Here is a 22,665-nt window from a genome sequence, read left to right as displayed (position 1 = left end):
GTGAGAAGGATCAGGAAACAGTATTGGTTCCCCAGGTGTCTGGGGCCCCAAGACTAGGAATGGCACAGGGTCCAAGCTAGAGTATAGAATGCCAGGCGGGGGGGCAGGGGGGTGGTGGGTGGGGTGGAAGGGTGAATGAGGCTTAGGGAGTCCTGGCGCAGAGAGCTGCGCTATAGGCCCAACATATTTCTTATGAAATATCAAATAACTGGGAATGTCACTTTCTCTACATAATAAAATGTGGCTTTATTTGCATGGTGAAATGTAGCATAACTATGGTGTGTCTCAGATAGAAATGGTAAGAGTATAAGTTTGGAGAAGTGCTAAGAGGCTTGGTGCTTCATTCTGTATTAAATATCTGTTGAAGTTTGTAGTCTGTTGAAACATTGCTAATGTAATTGTGCCTGAAAATGAAAGCAAGGCCAGAAAAGTATTATGTACCTAAAAATAAGAGAGAGAATGCTTCAGATTACTTCCTCAGGCATGGCGAAGCACCTTCACCTCTCTCCATCAGTAGTAGATGGGTTTCTGCTCTCAGTGCACTGTCACAAATATGCAATCCCCTTGACAATTACTTCTTCAAATTAGGTTAAAAATCCCTTGAGAACAGTCCTGCATTGCTGCTATATAGATAAATGTCCCAGTTTCTTTCTCAGAGATCCTTATTTAGTTTTTGTGTATTAGAAAGCTACATGGTTCACTGTATATAAGAAATTTTCAAAGGTAAGAGGGCCATGTATGTTAACGTCTAATACTGGTACACCTTTAGAAAGGGTCGTGCTTTTCTTTATGTTAAGATTATGCACTCAGATGCATTCGTTAAGTTGCATGTTGTGGTTTATAAGTACAAGAGAAAGGGCAACAGCACCAAGACACAGAGCACCAAATACTAAATGCAGGGGTGGACACATGCCTGCAGGTGACATCTGCATGGTGTCTTGTCAATACACTTTTCTCATTACAAAGCCGTGCTTATGGATTCTGTGCAGCGTTTTTATTCTGTGTAGCTTCTCAAAGCTATAATAGCAGAGTTTAGAAACAGCCACAGAGATAGTTTTACCAGCAAAGCTGAGAAAATTTACTATCTAGCCCTTTTAGAAGTTTGCTCACCCCCAGCCCAAAGGAACAGTTAAGAGTCTAATTGGGGACATAAGCAGCTATTTAATTTCATTTGGGAATGTGGCACACACATTGTTGACTCTGACGTGGATTCATACAAGCCCTGCATCCCAGTGTAGCTCATCTCTGCCTTGCTGCTTTTCTAAAGTGCTGAGCTTTCCAGCATTTTTATCTGGGACAGTGCTTAATGCTTTGTGCCTGAAAGCCAGAGGGCGGTCACTCTCTGAGTCAGGTACCGGACTCAAGATGTTCATGTGTCTATGTTGTACTATGTCTCAATTAATTCTGGCAGGTAGATCTGTTTTCTTGTCTTCTACAAGGAAGGTGAGGATTTTCCTAAATTTATAAACATTTTCCCTTAAAAAAATCCAATATTTATTTTGATAACACATTATTAACTCAATGGCTTTCTTGCCAGAAGTGCCTTAATTAGCCATCTTTTGAAATTCTCTTAAAATTTTCTTTGTATTTCTTATTCATAAAACTTTCTTTAATCTCTCATGATAATTGCAAGTTCAAGAAAAATGACTTGAGAGACTTTAGAGACAATAGTGTTTAAGTGTTACAGTGGTGTTTGATGTTGTAAAAATTCCTAACAAAGGTTGGAAATTAATATCTGTCCATTCACAAAGCCCATTGCTGACCCTACCCCTTTCCTTGGCTATCCAATCAGAACACAGTAGACTTTGGCACTGGAATTAAGATTGCAGAGTCCTGCAAAGGATCATAATTGGAGAGAGTCCTGCTGCCCTTGAAAACTAAGGGTTCCTGTAGATGTGGAACTTCTGGCTGAGTTCATGTTTAAGTCTTAGAAAAACAGAAGCAGACTCCCACAACAAACACTTTCTGTGTTTTATTTTTTCCTCAGAATGCTGATTATTGATTGGATCAGATCACTCTTCTTTTCTGTCAGCTTCTTGAGGAGTTACCAAGAGTAGAACTCGACATTTGATGACTGTCTAGAGTCACACCAGTCGGTTGGTTGATCACCCAAATAGAAGATTTGTGCCATATAATCTGGCAAGCATTTCAATGTTTTGAAATCCCTGAATTGTTAAGAGCCTTTTTATCTTCATGTGTATTTTCCGATTTTCTATGGACTCTGTGTTCTGTGATCTACCTTGAGTATTTTAGAATACAGATGTCATATAGACATATGGTGACACTAAAAGTTAATATCATTGCAAGATTCTAATAGTGGTAAAATGATAAAGTTATGATCCATTAAACCTGCAGTGAAGGTCACAGTGCTGTCTGCATTGCTTGGAGGACTGCTGCTGCCTCTGCAGTCTCGTTTGGGCTCAGATTAATTTTACATGAGGACAGTATAAAAGCTTCAAACGAAATATATATTGTTTCTATATAAAGTCACTGGTCTTTCTTTAAGCTCAGTATATAATCTTGAAACATTATCTGCTAAATAATAAATTGAAGGGAGCAAAACCTCTTTTTACAAATCTATAGAATACCAGATATAGAGCACATCTAAATTAAATATTGTAGAATTAAAATCAAAAGTTCAAAAGTATATCAACTGGAAACAAATGGGCTATTCATCTTCTATTCCCCTAAAAGTTCAGGAAATTAATAGCCACATCAAGAATCTTGAGATCATGAAGTGCTGTCCTGTTTTGTTGGTGACCATACAGTGTTCATTTAGCCTGGGGTTATCTATGCTCCTTCATGTATTGTGGGAATGACTCAAAGTCTCAAAGCATAGCTCTCTAAGGGGCCTGCTTTTGCCCAGGGAGTTATTTTACCTTGTACCCATATTCAGTGCGTTCTTCTGTGCTGTGAATGCAAATGAAGCAAAGTCCAAATTTTCATGAGGAGGGTAATTTGTAAAACTTAAGTTTCTTCTGCTATGGATGGGTGGAGGAAATAGGCTTGAGGTTAAAAGAATGTACAAGGATCTGCAGAGATGAAGCACTAGGCAAAGTGCCTGTGTCAGTAAGGCTAGTGCTGTAGGGGTGGGAAAGAGACGGACAGATCCTGGGAGCTCATTGGCTAGTCAATCTAGCCAAATCAGTGAGCTCTAGATTTAGTGAAACTCCCTATTGCAAAAACAAATAATGTAGAAAGCAATCAAGGAAGACACCAGACGTCAACCTCTGGCCTCTGTGCACATGTGCAGACACATACACCAGCACATACAAGCATACTTGGATACACACATGAAAAAGTGCGTAACACGTATGAAATGTGCATAACACACACACACACACACACACACACACATATACACATGCAGACACCCCAAGAGTTAAGGTATAAATTATATTGTGACCAGATGAATGAATGAATGAATGAATGAATTCACTGTGCTCCAGTTGGTCCTCAATGTACAGTGCTAGGATGTGAGTAGTGAACGATATTTGGTACTGTCAGTAACTATGTATGATCATTTAATTAGATACCTTAAGATAGAAAATGTATATATACATAATCAACTTGAAGAATGACCACCTCAGGAAATGCCTTTCTTTCTTACTTGATGTGGGTTTTGAACTCTAGATATGAAGGATAACAAAATAAACTTGACATTTATATCTTCTTTTTTCTTTTTTTATATCCAACACAGATTTCTTTCACATCCTTTTTTTTTCTACCATTTTGTCCATGATTGTTCCTAATAAACTGTACTTGTTCCCTATGTTTTTAAAAACTTAAGCCATATTGTCGCCTACAAAGCCAAAGTAGGGTATATCACTTCAAATTATAATGAAAGTTATGAAAAAGCAGGCATAAATTGAATTAGGTCCATTAGTTCTCAGATTGATTGAGTTTCTAAAAGCATATTCTACTAGGAAAAAGCAATTTGAAGCAGCATAAGACATTGCTGTTGATCCAGTGTACTTCTCACAAATGCCCGCCTGCTTGCCGGTAAGGGAAGAGAGACCTGTTTCCTTTCCACTCCATACATAGCTATAGATTACTCTGAAGTCTGTCAGCAGCAGAGTTCATGACCCACATACCCTATGAGTGGCATGACTAAATTTGACAGTAAAATCTGATGTGCTCTTGGTTTTTATTTTGAGTTTTCTAGAGCATCAGGTATTATTCATTTATTTATTTTGCAGTGATGAAAATTGAACCAAGGACCTTGTTTTTGCTAGGCAAATACTCTGCCACTGAAATACCACTTTAGTTCCTGGTGTTTTGAATCAAGTTCTTCTAGAAAGGTCAGGCTAGCTTTAAACTCTTTGTGTAGCCTAGGCTAGCCTTGAACTCAAGAGCTCTTGCCTCCACCTTCTTGGTATTAGGGTTATTTTGTGCTCCACCATACCTGAGTGTAATGCTTAAATTATGACCACTGGACCAACTGCATCACCTGAGGGCTTGTTAAAAATGCAAATTCTTAGTCCTCAGTCATACCTGACTGGCTCAAAGTCTCTGGCGGATCAGAATCAGAAATCTGTGTTTTTGTTTTTGTTTTTTAAGACAAAATCTCCCTGTAGCCCCAGCTGGCCTGGAACTGGTTATGTAGGCCAGGGTGACCTTGAACTCACAGAGATCCAAGTTCTTCTGCTTCCCAAGTGCTGGGATTAAAGGCATGTGCCACCACACCTGGCTAGCAATCTGTGTTTTAAGAAGACTTCCATGTGGTTCGAATGCATCCTACTTTAAAAAAAAATTGAGCTTTTGCAATTTTATACATTTCTTAATCAAATTTAGACCCCCCCAATCTATGTCTCCTCATCCCCCCACCAGACCTCATGTATTCTGCCATACACACTAAGTCCTACTTTTTTAAGACACACTGAGTCTGGGTGTGATGCTATCTCGATCCACACTATTAAAATTTAAAATATTAATTGCTAGCATTAATGTGAACATTATGTCCAGCACATTCAGTGCCAGTTTGAGTCTTTTTCCAAAAATGTCTGTTTTTGAAGAATAAGTGACATTGTTAGCATAATACCAGTGCTACTTACAGCAGTATTTGATATTTCAGGGGGTGGGAGAGTTTTGAAATAGTTATTGTAGTTCAGAGTAAAACACTGTTAAAAGAGTAAATTACGGTAATGACAAGTGTCTTCCAAATCTGTTTAACTTCAATATCTTATAAAAACATAAGTTGCACTTTACTGAGTCTACAATAATTCTCACACCTATAGATGAATAAGTGAATTAAGGGTTGCTTTTTTATTGTAGTCCAATCACCCCATAAAATACAATGAAATCTATAAAGATCACATTACTCGTTAATCTGTCTACCACATAAGATTCAGAGACTCCTAACATTTGCTCTGCTTACTTTAGTTCTTTGTCTGAACAAAACCATACTTTTAGATATTATATGATTGAAAATAAGGATAATAAACTCCAAGTCCTGGACTTGTTAAGTAAAAATTGATTAAAAGAATTTAGCCTAAGGACTCTCCTCAATGGTTTTATTGGAAGCACACACACAAATCTGGTGAAGGTGTTCACACTTCCTAATGAGTAACTTGCAAACTAAAGAAGTGTCTTCAGGAATCTAAGACTGAGTTAATTAAAGGTCACATCCAAAGGAAATCACCTTAGCTGTCAAGATTTATTTTCTTTAGCTTGAAGTTGAGAAACACTAGGAAGAAGGAGAGAATATATTTTAAAAAAACATGCCTAAGCACAGAATTCAGTCTCTGAGATTCCTACACAGTGAGGTGACCCATCGCTTATGCTGACAATTAATGATCAATTCCAAAGCCATTTCTTTAGCAAATATGTGTGGGGTACATGCCATATGGCAGGCACTGTGGAACTTTTCAGCACATCAATATGGACCACAGTAGATACTGCACTGAACCATCAGTATTATTTTCCTTTGTTTTAAAAGTATTTTACAGAATTAGGAAACATCAGAAAGCTGAATGCGAATGTGCTTTAGAATGACATTCACCACAAACGCCTTGCTCTTGTCTTCCTGAGGCAAAAAGGGTGATGCTTTTTCATTTAAAAGGAGAAATTTTAAAAATTCCACTGGCATCACCAGTTGCCATGGTGACCAGATGACAAGCAGCCTGCATATGCCTTCACAGTGTATTAAAAACAAACCATTTGAAAGAAAATTCATTCATTCTTCAGACATGTCCTTTGAGTTTAAGCATCTAATGCTTTTACTGACTTACGATGGAGGTGTTATTCATATAGTATTTAATTAGTCAATTAACAAATGAGCTGGATTTCTTTTAAGAAGCTAAGCAATAGGAAATAAAGCACACAATCACTTGGGAAAATTTCCTCCCTTTCAGTTCTATTAATTTTTCCTTTTGAGGAGTGGTCCAGGAGAAATAATATTGAAACATATAATTCATAATTTAGATAATAAAAATTGTTTTGTACTTTTCTATGCACTACTTAGGAAAATTACATCCAAAAAATAGAAGAGCAATAAAAGAAAGCCCTTTAACTTCAGCTATATGGTGAATCATCTATATTTCCCTTTCAATCCTCCCCATCTTCCAACCTCCTCCTACTGCTTGGCGATGCCTTGTTATTACTGTTGAGTCTTGCTTCACTGTCAAATCTCTATTCATAATCTTTTGAGTTGGGAAAGCAACTGTAATTATTTCAGCATAAAAATAAGGTAAGTAACCATTTCAGGAAATTCAGCTTAACTGTTTTTCCAGGCAAGATATTAATTACCTTTACCTGCAAATTACCATTGTGCAACACTTCATTCCGCTTCTCACTTCTCAGTATTTGCTTTATTATTAGAATCGTATTGCTTTCCAAGGAAGCATTTGTAGATACCTAGCTGTTCTCTCCTTCTTCAGTCTCTGTCTTACCAGTTGCTGTCACATCAACTAATATCCTTTCCTCCTGGACACATGTACCTAAAACTGTGCTTTCTGACCCTTTTTGTTGAAGGTGCTATGTATGACTGGAGACATAACTAAATGACTCACTCATGGGGTTTTGTGAACAATTTTGTACTTTTCACCTGGTTCAGCAAATGGCAAGAAACTTCTTGCAGTCTAGGCCATAGAATCTACCTATGTCCTAGAAAATAAAATAAATGACCAAGACATTGTATACCATATTTTAGAACATAATTGGAAAATCTTAATTTTCTTCACAGCCAGATAAAAACTTGCGTTTTTAAACCTAAGAATACTTTACTTACAAGAAATGGCAGTCTGATGAAGTTAATTGATTTAACTTTTAATTCTACTAGATTCTAGAACTCTGACACTACCAATGATGTTTGGTGAACTAGGAACACATATAGAAAATATTAAAGCAAAAATGGAATGTGGGTGACCAAAACTTAGAGGCTACGAACATTTTTATTGCAACATGCTTCCATCTCTTCTGTTAATGTGAATGTTTGTGTTTTGTTTTTATTTGTTTTATTACGTGTGGGGCGTATATGAAGGTCAGAGAACAACATGCAGGAGTCTGTTACTCCTTCCACCATGTAGGTCCCAGGGGTTGAACTCTGGTAGTCAGGCATGACAAAAGGCACCTTTACCCACTGAGCCACCTTGTGTGCCCAGATATGTAAATGATTGTTTGTGCCTATGTATCAGGCATCAGAACCCAATATACTGTCTTACTACCAGTCTGTAAATGAAACTAACTTTGAAAGTTAAAAAAACTAAAATAAAAACCATGGGACTGGAGAGATGGTTCAATGGTTAAGAGCACTGGCTGCTCTTGCCTAGGACCTCGTTTCTATTTCCAGCACCCACATGGTGGCTAACAACCCTCCATAACTTCAGTTAAGGAGATCTGATGCCCTCTTCTGACCTCTGCAGGCATTGCACAACACGGTTCACTTACATACATACAGTCAATACACTCATACACCTAAAATAAATAAAAAAATAAATAAAATATTTTAAAAATAATAACCTATATTAGGCACCAACGTGATAAACTAAATGATATAAACTAAATTAATCAACATGTTTTTCTGAATTTGTTGATCTTTTCCAAAATACGACCAAGCTCTTTTTGTTTCTTCTGCTCCTCACAGGGGTCAGTAGTCTCTCTAGGAAGGCTGATGCCCCATCCTATTGCAGGTGTCTACACCTCTTCAGGTCTTTTCGCTCTTCAACCTTTACCTCGTATTTGTTAGTACTTGGAAATTTCAACAATTGACCTAGTAAGCTGTGCTAGTCAACTGAAACTGTAGAACTCTTAAATCACTATAAAATGGCACATAACTTATTTTTTTGCTATTATCTGTTAAAATACAAATTCCATAAGGGCAAGTGTCTTATTCTGTGCTGTTCAAAAATGTATCACAAGCATCTACTATGTTGCTTACCACATTCTAAGTACTTAGTATTTCTAGCGTAAGTTCACAAAAACAAAAGCAATCTATAATGCCAATCCTACCCTTTAAAACAACAATGCTAAGGCTATAGCCCTTGTTAAGTGCCTATTACGTGTCAGATATTATCTAAGGACTTTATAGGAATTGTTTAATTTGTCCTGTACTTTAGATCTACAGTGATGCTACTTGTAACCTTCCCATTTTATACCTAAGAATGCTAGCGTCCCTAGAGTGAAAGACCTTGCTTCAGGTAATACTGGGAGCAGATGTGAGAACTCCAGCAAGCAGCTTGAGGCCACAGCTTATCTGCAGAAGCATACAACTTAAAAGTGCTTTTCCCTCTAAACCAACAATTCATTCTAATAATAGAAATTTTAGGTTAAAGAGAAAGCAAGTTGAGTATTTCTTGAGCTGAAAATTCTTAAATTATGTCCTCTCTCGTGTACCATGAAAGCAAGTCTGTTGAAGAAACTCCAGCTTGCTGGCCCTGAGCCTTTGCCTTCTTTTGTAAACACTGGAATCTGTCTGAGCCATCTCAGACTTTCAAACTTTCAGAATTTCCCATTCTCTGTGCTTTCAATCACCTCTCTTGACCAGAGATTGAGTAAACAGGCAGTTAGAGAGGAATTATGCCCAAGAATGGTCTTGCCAGGGCTAGTCAGGAAGGCTAGTGATAACTAAGAGAGGGAGCCAGACACTCCAAGGACAAGCCCATTACTGGGTGCAGGAGGGCAGTGTTTGCAGATGGGAGGGCAATGCTGAGGAGTCACAGGCCTGGGACTTACTAAGTGGAGGTGGAATGGAAGAGCGAAGAGGACTAGAAAGTGACTGTGAGGGAAAGCTTCCAGATGGCATGAGTGGAAGAGCAGTGATGAGATTCACAGAAGAGCAAGATGGAGAAATCCGTTCTCATCATTTGTTCCTGAAATACTGTCAGATTTGCCTCCCGTGGGGGTGGAAAAAGAGGAGTTCTGACATGCAGACTCTCACAACAATGTGGCTTCCATGCTACCTCTGACAGGAAGCTTCTGACAGATGTGCTCTGCCAAAATGAGGGTGGAGACCATAAAAATAGGCATGAGAACTGGGGAAGAAGAGCTGCAGCACAAGGTGGAGGCAACGTGAATCCCAAGGCTGTTGGCAGCTGTGTGGAGACTGAGAAAGTCCAGATTGGATCAGGTTAGAAGATGCCAGGAGAGAGTTCTGCAGCAGGAAAAATGAAATACCATATGTAGTATTAACATTGAAATGAATTTATCCAACAAAGAGCAATTCATCAGTTGAATTAATGATTCATAGATAGAACATATGAACTGAAAATATTAAATCTAAAGTAATCAAAAGTTACATAAAAAAGGAAAAGTAGTCAAGTTCAACTGGGAAAAGATTTACAGAGTATAATAAGTATTAAGTAATTATCCAAACATGAGTTCTTTCTGCTGAAAACATAGAAGCAAGTAAGCTGTGGTGTTTGTGAGGGACAAGACAGAATTAAATTCTCATTTTCATTACTCTTTAATCAAGAAATAATGGCTAAAGGAGAAGAAAATCAAAAAGCATCATAAGTAGTCTAGAGATTTGAAAGCAAAGCAAAAGAATCAGCTTTAAAAGTTAAGCACATTTGATCCTGGACAAAGGAAGATATGCGCATGTGTGTGCGTGGTGTGTGTGTGTGTGTGTGTGTGTGTGTGTGTGTGTGTGTCTGTGTGTGTCTTTGTGTGTCTGTGTGTGTGTATCTGTGTTCTATGAACATGCACATGTGTCCATGGGGTAGAATATGGAAGTAGTAGTTGGCATCTGCTCTATGAAAAATACTTATCAAATTGCTTTAAAAAATACTTTAAAAAATATCTGTAGTTTAGACTTTTTTAAAAACCTTAAATTTTGAAAGTAAACAAGGGAGAAAGGGTTTATCTAAGATCAAAACATAGCTCTAATCAAGTAATAGAAGGAAATGAGGAACTATGAATTGTAATGCAGGTAAAGTAGAACTTAAGTTTTTGGATCAAATTATCTCTTACTTTACCAAGAAAAGAATGAGCTCATGTCTTCTGCAAAAAGTCAGAGCAGTTTAGTATTAGAAAATGGAGGGGATGTCTCAGAGCTTTAGGAAGACATGTATAAAAGGATTCCTAGTCTGGGTAGAGTCAAAGTGACATTAAATAACTGAAATCTACAGAGTTCAAGTTTACGATATTTGATAGCAGTGTCAGACTAAGAATGGACATAGGGATTTATCACAAGTGGGAAAATGATAAACTAAAAGAAGGAAGAGATTCCATATTGTTTTTGCATCCAAATAATTAGAAAGGCAAATAAAGCCAGATTTGGGGAAGACAAGGTCAAGAAACTGTAGGTCATAATAACAAAAGAACAGAAATGGGAGCGAGGATAAAGGATGGATGTAGCAGCCAGCATCACAGTGTTGAGACTACAGCAGAACTTCTTCAAGAAGCAGGGAGGTTGTCCAACTCCCAGTGAGAGTCAGAAGGATGGGTTAGTAACAGAAGACACAGATCCATCTCAGAGGCATGGAGGACTGAAGAACAATGTGGAGATGGGAAAATACTCAGTGCACTAAAGAAAACACCACCACGATGCATCACTAGAATTTGTTACTCTAGATTTGGCCTTCAGTGTGTACTCCTGGGCCATTATTGGGCTAGGAATGCATTAGTATACTGCAGGCACTCAATTAATCAAAACATGTGACTTCTGAAATATGGAGATAAATTAGTAAGGAGAATTGAATCTTTGTTATGTGATTTTGCTTAATGATTAGAGTGTGCTCTAAATAAACAGAAAAACAAATTGATTGCCAAAAACTATCTTAATGCCTTTTTAATTCATAAGGGTTAAGTACATAAGAGTCAGGATATTGAAAGTTAAAGTTCTCATAGAAACATTAATTTGACAACAAATTATACATATTAGGTGTAGGAGGCTTATTTTACAGCATAAAAGGAACTGGAAATACTGAATAAGGTGGCTCAATTAAATTATATGAAATAACAAATTCAGGGGAAAGTCATTAAGCATGATTATAGGAAAAAAAATGTTTTGCAACCCCCAAAGAAAGGTTGGAAAGCTTAACCTTAGAAAATAATGCCTTCAAAAAACTAATAAGAAATATTTAATTTTACCCCCAACCAATATTCATAGCACACATAATATAACATTCTGAAATTAGTTTAAAATTCTAATTTGCAGTTCAGATTTGATCCTAATAGACCCAAGCCACAAGTAACTGTTACTTTTATGACATAGTTAATAAAGATTTAAAATACAAAGTAAAAATAAAATGAGAATTTAAAATGCTTTTTGTTTGGTATATCGACCATACAATGAACATTTAATTATGAAGAAGTCTGCCAAGGCATCACTTTGCTTCCACATTTTCTCTGTATATTGCTGTACACTTATTTGCATGTGTACATTATGTAAATTCCTAGCTGACCATGCAAAAACACCCTATAGATGATATAAGAAGAGAAAGGAAGAAGTTAGGGTATAGTTGGCTTTTATAACTCTCCATTTCTGCTCCCACATCATGATTTGGACAGAAAGCCTGGAAGGCTGCTTTCTCCAGCATAGCCGCTAGTGGTCTTGTCAGCCTAGCTCTCTGAAGCTCTGTTCCCTAAGTGGGGGATATACTAAGTTGGAGCACTGGACCCATTCAGTAGCCCCGGGAAGAGTGTCACCTCCCATCTCAGCCTCAGTCGGAATTAGAGAAAGTAGGAAAGGAAGAAAGGAAGGCCTTACAATGGAAGTATTGAGGAATGTCCTGTTGATTCATATGTTATATTGCCTCCAATGTAATTATTAGTGTGATTTTAATTATCACTCAGTTCCAATCATTATTAAATTTTGAAACAACAGTAAGATTTGTGAACATTTACATCTGATATATATTGGGTTTGGGGTTGTGAAATTAACAAATAAAAGCCAGCCACATATCCCCCCCCAAAAGAAAGTAGTTCAGGAGGATGCAAAGATAAATGGACATTTTGCTAATATTTCTGCTTTCCATTATATATTGATGTCATAGCACAGCAGTCTGCAGAACAATAGAAGCCCATTCACGGGAGGAGAGAAATGGAAATTCCTGAGCTTGAGCCTCCTGGCCCACCATTCTCAAGCCACCTCTTCAAACAGGGCACAATGGTTTGCAGTTTCTACTGAAAAATTTATGCAGCCACAATCCATGACAATGAACTCTGTAAGCTTAATGAAGAAAATGCTTTGTCCATTTACTTTAATCTTTACCCCTGCTATTTTCTGTTGCCAAACACACAGAAGGACATATGCAAAATGCCAAACTCACAGGGTGTGCAAACAAGTGTTCTTGAATATTCAAAAGTATGTTGGTATTTCTAAAACTCAGCAGCATAACACTTAGACTTTTTCTTTTGTTTTGATTTTCCTTACTCAGGCACCACAAGACCACATAAGGAGGGTGAGGTCCCTGGAGTGGACTACATTTTCATAACTGTTGAAGATTTTATGGAATTGGAGAAAAGCGGTGCTCTCCTAGAAAGTGGGACCTATGAAGGTAAGCACAAACTGCCTGCAAGATCTGCTCATTGTTGTATTGCGTTAGTTGTTTGTTTGTTCATTTGATTGATCTAAAAGCATCAGGATACCACATTACAAATATGCGCTGATTTTGGTCTGAGAGTTTTAATAAAATGATTTCAGAGACATATTAAAACAAATCTGAATTTATTTCTTCTCTTCAGATGTTAATAAAAATATGCACATATAAACTTGATGTAATCGTGCCTCAGTGGATCTCAGAGGACAGGGTACTTAACATCTGTGTTGCATTCTTAGGTTATTGCATCTCATTTGCCTTTACTTACCTCCCATGCAAAATCACGAGGTAGGAAAATATGATCTATAGACGGATTCCAGTTCTAGTGCAACACCAGGTCTCTTTGTGTACTGGAGTCAAATATGAACAAGGAGTAGATCTTAAACACTGAACTTTAGGGCACTGCAAAGCCAGAGAAACTATTCTTCAGTTCCAAATCTGTCTGTGTTACTTACCCACTATAAATAGTAATCATATCAATGACCTTAGTAAGCTTATCTGTAAAGGGAAATAATAGCTTTGAAAAATACAAGTAATAATATATCGATATAAGTCGTATTTGTACATGGATATTTACATGCATCTAGTTTGTGTTTGTTGAAACTTTAAATCCATACAGACAGAGCATATTTTTAAATAACATAAAAAAGTAGAAAGCATTTTCTTTCATTCTTACTTCACAGTTATAGGTTTAAAGTATATATGCATGCATTATTGTCCAGTCTGAAGTTGAAATTATTTTTACTGAACCACAGCTAATATTGAGCAATCTTAATAACAAAACTCACAATATATGCATGACTGCTTAGCCCATCCTGCATCTGAATTCTACCAATCAACATCAATTGAGCCAGATCTGCCATGTCAACAGTTTGGACCTCTTCTTTCTCCTTTATTTTCTTAGTGTATAGTACAGTGAGTAGGAACTCAGTATTATGAAGTTTATAGAGGTATTAAAACCTCTTCCACTATCTAGCACTCCTAACGAAATTCAGGCTGAGACTTTTTCCTAAATGATGACAGAGACTGTAGCTTATTGCCACATTTTCAGGACATACACAAACGTATTCAGCAAATGATTGGTGCATTAGTGCTATATTCTCTCCATAACTTCAAGAATAAAATGATAGTAGAAATTGATTTAAAGCACTTTATATAAAAGCGTTTTGAAAAGATAAAGATGCCTTAAATTATATGAGAAGTGCTAGGTGTTGTATAATCGTAGAATATAATTAAATGAAATAAATCAGAGTAAATGAAAAATGAATTACATAGACTATTTTCCTCTGAGCTGTTTAACTACAATATTCATTAGTTTATATATACCCCAATAGTAATGTATTGCATTTAATTAACTTTTTTAAACACCCTATTTATACAGTAAAAAAAATCAGTAACTTAGCATACAAGACCTTCATATCAGGAGTGTGAATGATTAGAACTTTTTGTTTACAAAAGAGACTGCTTAGACTGACTATAAGCTAAAAAGCCATATATTCGTGTTAAATTTCTATTGTTCTTATAATAAAATAGATGCTGTGAAATTTTGTATCTATTTCCGAAAATCTACGTTAGATTAAGTTTTATATTCCAATTAATTTTTTGTCTTTTTTGAGACAAGGTCTTCCTGTAGCTCCAACTGGTCTGAAACTTGGAATGAGGTCCAGACTGGCCTCAGTCTCACAGAGATCCATCTGCCTCTGCCTCCCAAGTGCTAGAACTAAAGGTGTGTGCCATCATATCCCCCAGCCTCCAATTAATTTATGGGAGAAATATCCTGAAACCATTCCAATATAACAAACTTTGTAAGACAAAGTAATTCCCCCGACTCTTCTTTAGACGTCTTCAGAACCGTGAGTATACTTTTCTAGGTTAGGTGACAAGTTTTTAATCACTCCATCATATGCAGAACTGATTATAGAATAGTTAGTCTGGTTTTCATGTTTGACTTTGTCAGTGGTATCAACATCAGTGTGTACTTGGATAAATTCAAATCTCTTTTGTTGAATCACATAGACCCCTCCAGGGAACATTCTCAAAACTCAGGATCTTCAAATTATCCTATGATTCACCTAAGGGCCCAATAAAATACACCTTCTGTTGTATTCCTGCACTTGTTATGCGCTCCAAATTAAAAGTACTACTTACTATTTCTTTCAAGGAAACCAAGAGGCTTCCTTTTCTGAAGTTGGTGCTTTTAGAATGTACAGAGGAAATACCACGTGCTACTCAACTAGACAAGAAATACTGAGAGCGTCTACATTTGTCAAACTTTCACAATCTCAGTGCTTCTCAAGGTTTTAAGGGTTAAGCCCTATTTCTCTAAATCATCTAAGTACCATTTGCAGTGACTGGGCCTTTGTTACTTCTCTTCTTACTACACTTTCTTGTATCCTCCCAGTTCTTGGGAACCCTTGGCCAGACTGGAAAATCTATTTTCAGTAATATGTGAATATACCAAAGAAAATATTGAGTTAGTCTCAGAATGAAAGTTATAGACTTTCTGTTAACCATGTGGTGTCCTTCACATTGAAAGATCCTCTGAAAATTCAGTCTGCAAGCTGGGACAGCCTGGCCAGTCACACAGCTAGAATAGAAGGCATTCCTGTTCTCTTTGCCCAATTTGCTGCATCTCTTCCCCTGAATATGAAGAACTACGTCTTTTTTATTAGCAAAGGTCAAAGAAATCCTCTGTGCACTGACTGATTGAGCTACTCATTATTGAGAGGATCAGTTTCTTTTGTTTCTGTGCTTCAGTCTCACCACTTGGTTTTATAACAGAAAATGCCTACCTGTACTGCAATTGTAAGGGGAAAAAGTGTTCATTTAATCATTTTTCATGCACATACATTTTTCTTTCATTGTTAATTCTAATTTTTATCTTAGTGGTTATATATAACTAAAAAGACATTTGTATGTTGTTTTATTGTTTAGAAACCAAAATGATTCTCCTGAGTTACTTCTGACTCTGGAAAACTGGGTCAAATATCTTGCTCCAAAGAACAATTCTGTTACTTGCTAAAGCCTAAAAGGAGGGCCTTAATCTGACAGTTATGCCACATGCCCCTAGCAGAACTCTAGTTGGTTCCTAAAGCCTTCCCCCACCCCGCCTTCCTGGATGCTTCATTTCAGTTCACTACAGAACGGCTGCTGACTGGCCTTCAGGTGTATGACCTGGAATAACTAGGTAGGGATGGACACACGGTGTTAGGAAGGGTCTCTTTCCATGACCTGAATGCAACTCTTATCCAGTAAGGTTATTGTACCAATAAATCTGTTCAGAATCTAGTATGATGAATGAAAGAAAGCCCAGTCATGAGCCTCTCAAAAGGCGACTGAAGGTTTAGCCTTTCTGTGAAACACAGACCACAGTACTTTCTGGATGAATACAAATGATTTTCTTAGAATTAAGGTCCTGTAAGAGTGTAGGTGAGAATTACAGGAGTAGCTTCGGCACTGTTATGGTTAAGTGTTCTAGTGAAGCCCAGCCTTGGGGAACTGTCCAAATACTGAACTTCTGCACACTAAATCAGTGGCTCCTGCTTGACCTGCTTCTTCCGGTTGTCTGTAGTGCTGTATTCGTTGTGTCATTTGCCAGTCATACCAGTTGTCTACTCACCCAGGGTTCTGAATGTCACCATAAACTAACTGCAAGCTCCTGAGCAGTGTCTGGACTGATTTCACTTAGTTCACATAGTGAACCATCCCTTCATTTCCAGAGCAGGACTTTCCAATATAACATCTGCTATTATATTTTCCTTTTTGGGTTTTTTTTTCAAATATGACATGCCATTTTTATATCTATAGAAGAGAGTACTGGTCCTAACTGTTTCCTTTAAATGTTCAAAAGATTCATTGTAAAACTATATGTAACGGTTTGAATAAAACATATCCTCTATAGGTTGATATACGAACACTTGGTCCCTGTCGGTGGTGCTGTTTGGGGAAAGTAATGGAATCTTTGAAAGGTGGTTACTTGCTGGGGGAAATATATCACTGGGGGAAGACTTTTGAAGGTTTATAACCTCTCTCTCTCTCTCTCTCTCTCTCTCTCTCTCTCTCTCCCTCTCTCTCCTGTGCGGATGGAAATGTGATCAAGTAGCTTCTTGCTTCTGCCCCACACCATGCTTTCTCTGCCACAAGGACTGATTTCCTCTGAAACTTTATGTTAAAATAAACCTTTTCTCATTTAATTTGCTTTTGGTCATGGTATTTTATCACAGTAACTGAAAAATAATAACTGCAGTACCCCAATTTTTCATAGGACCAAATAGAGGCCAGTAGGTTATTGGAGCATTGGACAAAATAGAGTACAAATACAGCACTTACCTTCACCTTAAGAGTCTGGTTTCACCTAGTCCTGGAGGTAAACCTATACATGAATTTGAGTTTAGTGTAAACAATACACCCAGTTTCTAAAGTAATTTCATAATAGAACTTTCAAATTAAAATATTCACATATATTTCCATAAAGAAGAGCTGTACTTTCTGAATCCTTGAAATATTAAAGTATTAAGTAGAAGTAAATTTCTAGGAAAATAACACAATTGTTCCTATAGTCAGAGAACAAAGCAACTGTTATACCAATAGCTATAAAGACTGCCTAAAATTGACATAAGATTTCATAGCCTAATCTCAATGTTTATTATTAAATTCTGTTTCTACTCTCAATCAAGATAGCACTGGGTAATATGGATATTCAAAGAAAATCATTACTAAAACTAAACATAGTCTTGAAAAAAACCCATTACTTTTGTCTGTCAAAATTTCAGCCAATTAAAATATAAATTTTTTCTAAAGTATAGATCAATGCTTAAATTGGTGCTAAATTTTTGTCATTCTGGGAGACCAAAATGAAGTAAAATTTCATTTTTCATTTTCCCTTGTGACCTGCTAAAAGAGAAAATATATTATGATGTCAGTAACAACCCCCATTATAGCTGTGGATTTTTGGAGCAGTTGGGTAAAATGGTCCAAGTTTTAACAGTTTTTTTTTCTTTTAGTGCTTCTTTTTGGGGGGCAGTATACCTGTTATAATGCTTCAAAGTCATAAATTCTAAGCCATAAATTTGAGCATACATTTTAGGAACATTGAACATCCATGGAAAGAGCTCAATAACTTTTTATTTAGAGTAACAAGGGAAAATACATTTAGTGAAATTTTTATACCCCTTTGGGATGTAATAATGTCAGATGTTTGTTTAGATTTTTACTTCTTGGCAACTGACAAAATTTGTGTTTAGTGCTATCGAAAAGATTGCATGAGTTTTCCAGACTGTTTTCCTTTTATATAATAAACCTGGAAGTATTATTATGCATTAAAAGGGACAGAATTCTCTTTTATTTTGGACTTTGTAAGGCCAGATTTCTCAAAATACACAATGTGAATTTCTAAATATGTTTTTCTCCCTAAAGAAATGACAAGAAGTAACTGATTCATTATTATCATGCAAATTTTACAAATATTTAACTGAAATATTGAAGTGAAGGGTATTGAAATTACTTTTCTCTGTCATTTAAACACTAACATTCACTTGTTCAGTAGTTCTGGCTTTTTTTAGTTACAGATGAAATGAACAGGAGCAGCTCTTTGCAAGTACTTTGTTAAAACAGTGCCAAAATTATTGGGCATAGAACTCACTTTTTTAGCTCTCTCACAATCTTTAATGATATTAGGTGAAATCTAGTTTGCTGGATAGTTTAAGTTGTTAACTTGACACATATGAGTAGAGGGAGCCTCAGTTGTGGAATTCCATCCACTGGACTGGCCTATGGCCATGTCTGTGGGGTATTTTCATGATTGTTGAATGACATGGGAGGGCCCAGCCCACTGTAGGCGGTGCCGTCTCTGGGCAGGTGGTCCTGTATCATATAAGAAAACAGGCTGATCACAGATCAAGGGAGCAAGCCAGTAAGCAGTGATCTTCCGTGGTCTGTGCTCCAAGTTTCTACCCTGAGTTCCTCTCTTGAATTCCCTTGATAATGGACTGTGCTTCTAAGTCAAATAAACTGTTTTCTCCCCAAATTTGTTTTGATCAGAGTGTTCTGTCACAGCAATATGAAAGCAAAGTAGAACATGTAGGGCAAAAACTGTTATGTTCACAGACTAGTTCATTTCTGTCAAGCTCCTATCTTTAATTAACATGATTTCCTAATTCATGTATACATCTCTTCTCAATTTTTATCTGAAGTAAATTGAAAATTACATGGAAAAAATCATTATCATATCAAGTAAAAAGAAAAAATAATTTTTAAAATTCATTTCTCTCCACTGTGTTGACAAACTGAACTTATTTTCCTCTGCTCTTTAAATGACTATTTTCAGGCCTTCTAATTTGTTTTCCTAAATGGGCAAAATGGATAAGAACATTGAAAATAAATACACTGTAATTTTATTATGTATATCTGCAGCTATGAACACATATTTTTTTTCCTGAATCTGACAGCTCTGTGACTTTCAAGACTACCTTCAATCACTCTACAAGAAGCACCCACCAAGAGACTCTTGATCAAATTGATGCCAGTAGTCTTTTACATCACAGCAGGTTTTTCTGAAGTGACCTCTTCAATGTAATGCTCAATGTGTCTTGGATTTGATACAGTGGTCTTCCCCAATGGTGGGGTTTTGTTCAGTCATTCTCAGTGGTATTGTGATGTTCCTTTGCTGTCAAAGTTGTTTTTTTTTTTCAGAAACTTGTTCCACATGTCAGTTATTTGAAAGCTATAACCTAATACCCCACTGTACAAAAGTAATTTTTGTATCTGAATTTTAAATCTGGAAAAGCAAACCCCCTGAGTTACTCTCTTCTTATGGCACCTATATACCTGATCTAGGAACAGAGGAGACTAAAATTTCATTGACTGTGGGTCTATTTCTTACAGGGGGAATAAAAATCCCCAAAAATAAGGTAAGAAAGCAACACACTGATTTTTATTGCATAAGCAAATACATGTTTTCTTTCATAATTTATTGAATAACCACATAATTAGTAGAAGCATTTCATTACAATAGCATTGATATAGTCAATGAGAGTTTCCAGAGCAAAGATGCAACTCTTTCAAAATTGGCTGTAATTTTTAGGTTCACAGTGTCGAATTAATACTTATACATTATTGTACTCAATATAAACCCTATAAGACAAAATTGAATGAGGTTTTAACCTTTGAAAAAGATCTCCATTTCATTTTAAAATACACTGTTAAATACAGAAAAACTCATTTTTAATGCTACTAATACTTAGATGTTTGCACATGCACCTCTAATCTCTGTGTATCTGATTATTACTACTCACAGTCACACTCAGACCCTTGGCACCTGATCACGGGTATAAAGTCATCAGGTAGATTTAACTGGTAATGTTTTTCACCTTTACTAATTAACATGCAGCAAATTTTTTAAAATATTTTTTTGTTTATTATTTTATGTGTATGAGTGTATCGCCTGCTTGTATGTCAGTGAACCCATGTCACGCAATGCTGCAGAGGTCAGAAGAGGGCTTTGGAATCCCCTGGAACTGGAGTTAAGGACGGTTCATAGCCGCCATGTGGGTGCTGGTAATCGAACCCGGGTCCTCTGTAAGAGTGCTCTTAACTGCTGAGCCATCTCTCCAGCCCCCATAAAGCAAATTTCTTCCTCAATTTTATGCTTCTTCCTCAAATATAGCTCATTTTTTATTTATTTATTTTCTGTGTGTGTGTGTATTTCATACATAACAACCCAATCTTACTGATCTTTATATCCCTGTCCCGAATGGCACCCTCCCATAACCCCCCACCCAGAGCCCATACACATTGTCATTCCTGTTATTGTCCACTGAGTTGTTAGTGCCCCCATCGGTTCCCCAGTGCTAGTCTATCCACTGAGTCAAGTAAACCCATCTAGAGTCCCTTATTATAGGAAAATCAGCTTTTCTGCATCTAGCAGCAATCAGTTGCCAACATTCCTTAGATAAGATGGGGACTGCCAGTTCTATGGTGACTGTCTAGAAGTCTCTTGGGCCACCCTGGCCAACAACTCAAAGGAAGGTATTGCCTATCTGGCATTGTTTCTTGCTATGTAGCCTTTACCAATACACATGGCATCTTAAATATACTGATGACTTTAATCTTTGGTTATACTTCCCTTCTGGGTGTTTAAGACCATGCAATTGGCCCAAATAAACCAACTTATTTTATTCTTAAGGTCATTTGAGGATCTGTTCCTCAGGAGTCAGATGGGCTTGGGAGAAGCCACTGGCTCCATTCCTTTACCAGTTCCATCTATGTGAAGATAAGCCAAAGGTCTTCCTTGACCATGGCTGGCTTCACTTGGAAGCATGGAGGAAATATTTCCTCTGTGTTGACCCTACTCTTTGTAGACTGGAAACTGGTTCAAGTCCATCAGATAGGGGCTCCATGACCCCCATGATCAAAAGGACAGGTGACTCACCACAGTTACAAGACATTTTGAGAGATGCTCCACAGTCCCCTGGAAATTAGTTGATCCAGGAGGGCAAGGAGCAAAAACTGTCCTTTAAGTCCCTCTGACCAGATTAGTATATGTCTCAAAGTATGGCTGATAAACATCCAAGAAGCTTAGTTCCACCAGTCTGGTACTTTTAATTGCCATGCACTATGAAGATAAAGCTTGGGCAAAAACCAAATGTTCTCAGATAAAACTTGAGAAGACATATATTTTGTTCTTTGAACTAATTGTATGTATAATTTGTCAGTACGTTGTTGGAATTATGTGGTTTCCTTTGTTTTTTTTTTAACTAGCTAGGCATTATTTATATCTCTCACTGTCTATCTCTTCCACCATGGTTTCTCCATTTAAAGTGCTCCATTTTTGCCATTTCTCCCTTAATAATACCCTTCTCCTGTGGTCCCTCCTCTCTTGAGCTCCTTCTTTCCCTTTATCCCCAAGCTTCATTTTATAACCCTCTCTCCCCCTGACATTAAAATAACCCTATTTTTATCCACATCTTCCTTATTACCAACAGTTTCCTACTGTTCTCTCTCAGAAGAGAGGTCCAGTTCTTTCTTTTCCTTTACTTACCTGGTTCATTTCGTTATCCTGGGTCCTGTAGTTATGTCTGAATGCATACTCACTTATAAGGATTTGGTGCAAGGATCCACATAAGAAGGAGAACATACGTCTTTAGTTTTTCTGAGTATAACACTTCTAGTTCCATCCATTTACCTGCAAATTTCATTATTTCATCTTTCTTTACTGCTGAGTAGAACTCCATCCTATAAATGAACCACATTTTCATTATCTATTCATCAGTCGAGGGACACTTAGGATGCTTCCATCTCTTAGGTAATGTGAAAAGAACAGTAACAAACATGGAAGTACAAGTGGCTCTGCAATATGATGAGTTCTTTGGATGTATGCCTAGGAGTGGAAACTGGGTAAAATGTTAGGTTCATTTTAATTTTTAAAGGGTTCTCTACCCTGCTCTCCATAGGGGTTGAACAAGTTTGCAGCCCCACCAGCAGTGGAAGAGCATTCCCCTTTCCCCACATCGTCTCCAACATTTGGTATTATTTGTTTTCTTGATCTTAGCCTGTCTGACTGGGGTAAGAAGAAATCTTAGAGTGGTTTTAATTTGCATTTTCCTAATTACTAGTGATGTTGAACACCTTTTAAGATGCTTCTTAGCCATCTTTATTTCTTCTTTTGAGAACTCTCTGTTCAGCTCCT

The 22,665-nt window shown here is 37.1% G+C and overlaps 1 protein-coding gene across 3 annotated transcripts in view; it reads left to right on the top strand.

Moving 5' to 3' along the window:
• The window catches only part of Magi2 (membrane associated guanylate kinase, WW and PDZ domain containing 2), a 1,650,859-nt gene that overhangs the window by 983,491 nt on the left and 644,703 nt on the right, over positions 1–22,665 (top strand). For all 3 annotated transcript variants that reach the window (XM_029562367.1, XM_008830783.3, XM_008830782.3), the window contains exon 3: positions 12,819–12,938. In XM_029562367.1, coding sequence (XP_029418227.1) covers positions 12,819–12,938 — 120 coding nt within the window. The remainder of the gene's footprint in view (positions 1–12,818; positions 12,939–22,665) is intronic.

The sequence above is a fragment of the Nannospalax galili genome, unplaced genomic scaffold, assembly GCF_000622305.1.
Source record: "Nannospalax galili isolate Female #2095 unplaced genomic scaffold, S.galili_v1.0 scaffold312, whole genome shotgun sequence".
Taxonomy (NCBI): Eukaryota; Metazoa; Chordata; class Mammalia; order Rodentia; family Spalacidae; genus Nannospalax; species Nannospalax galili.
This window is presented reverse-complemented; position numbering and strand designations above follow the sequence as displayed.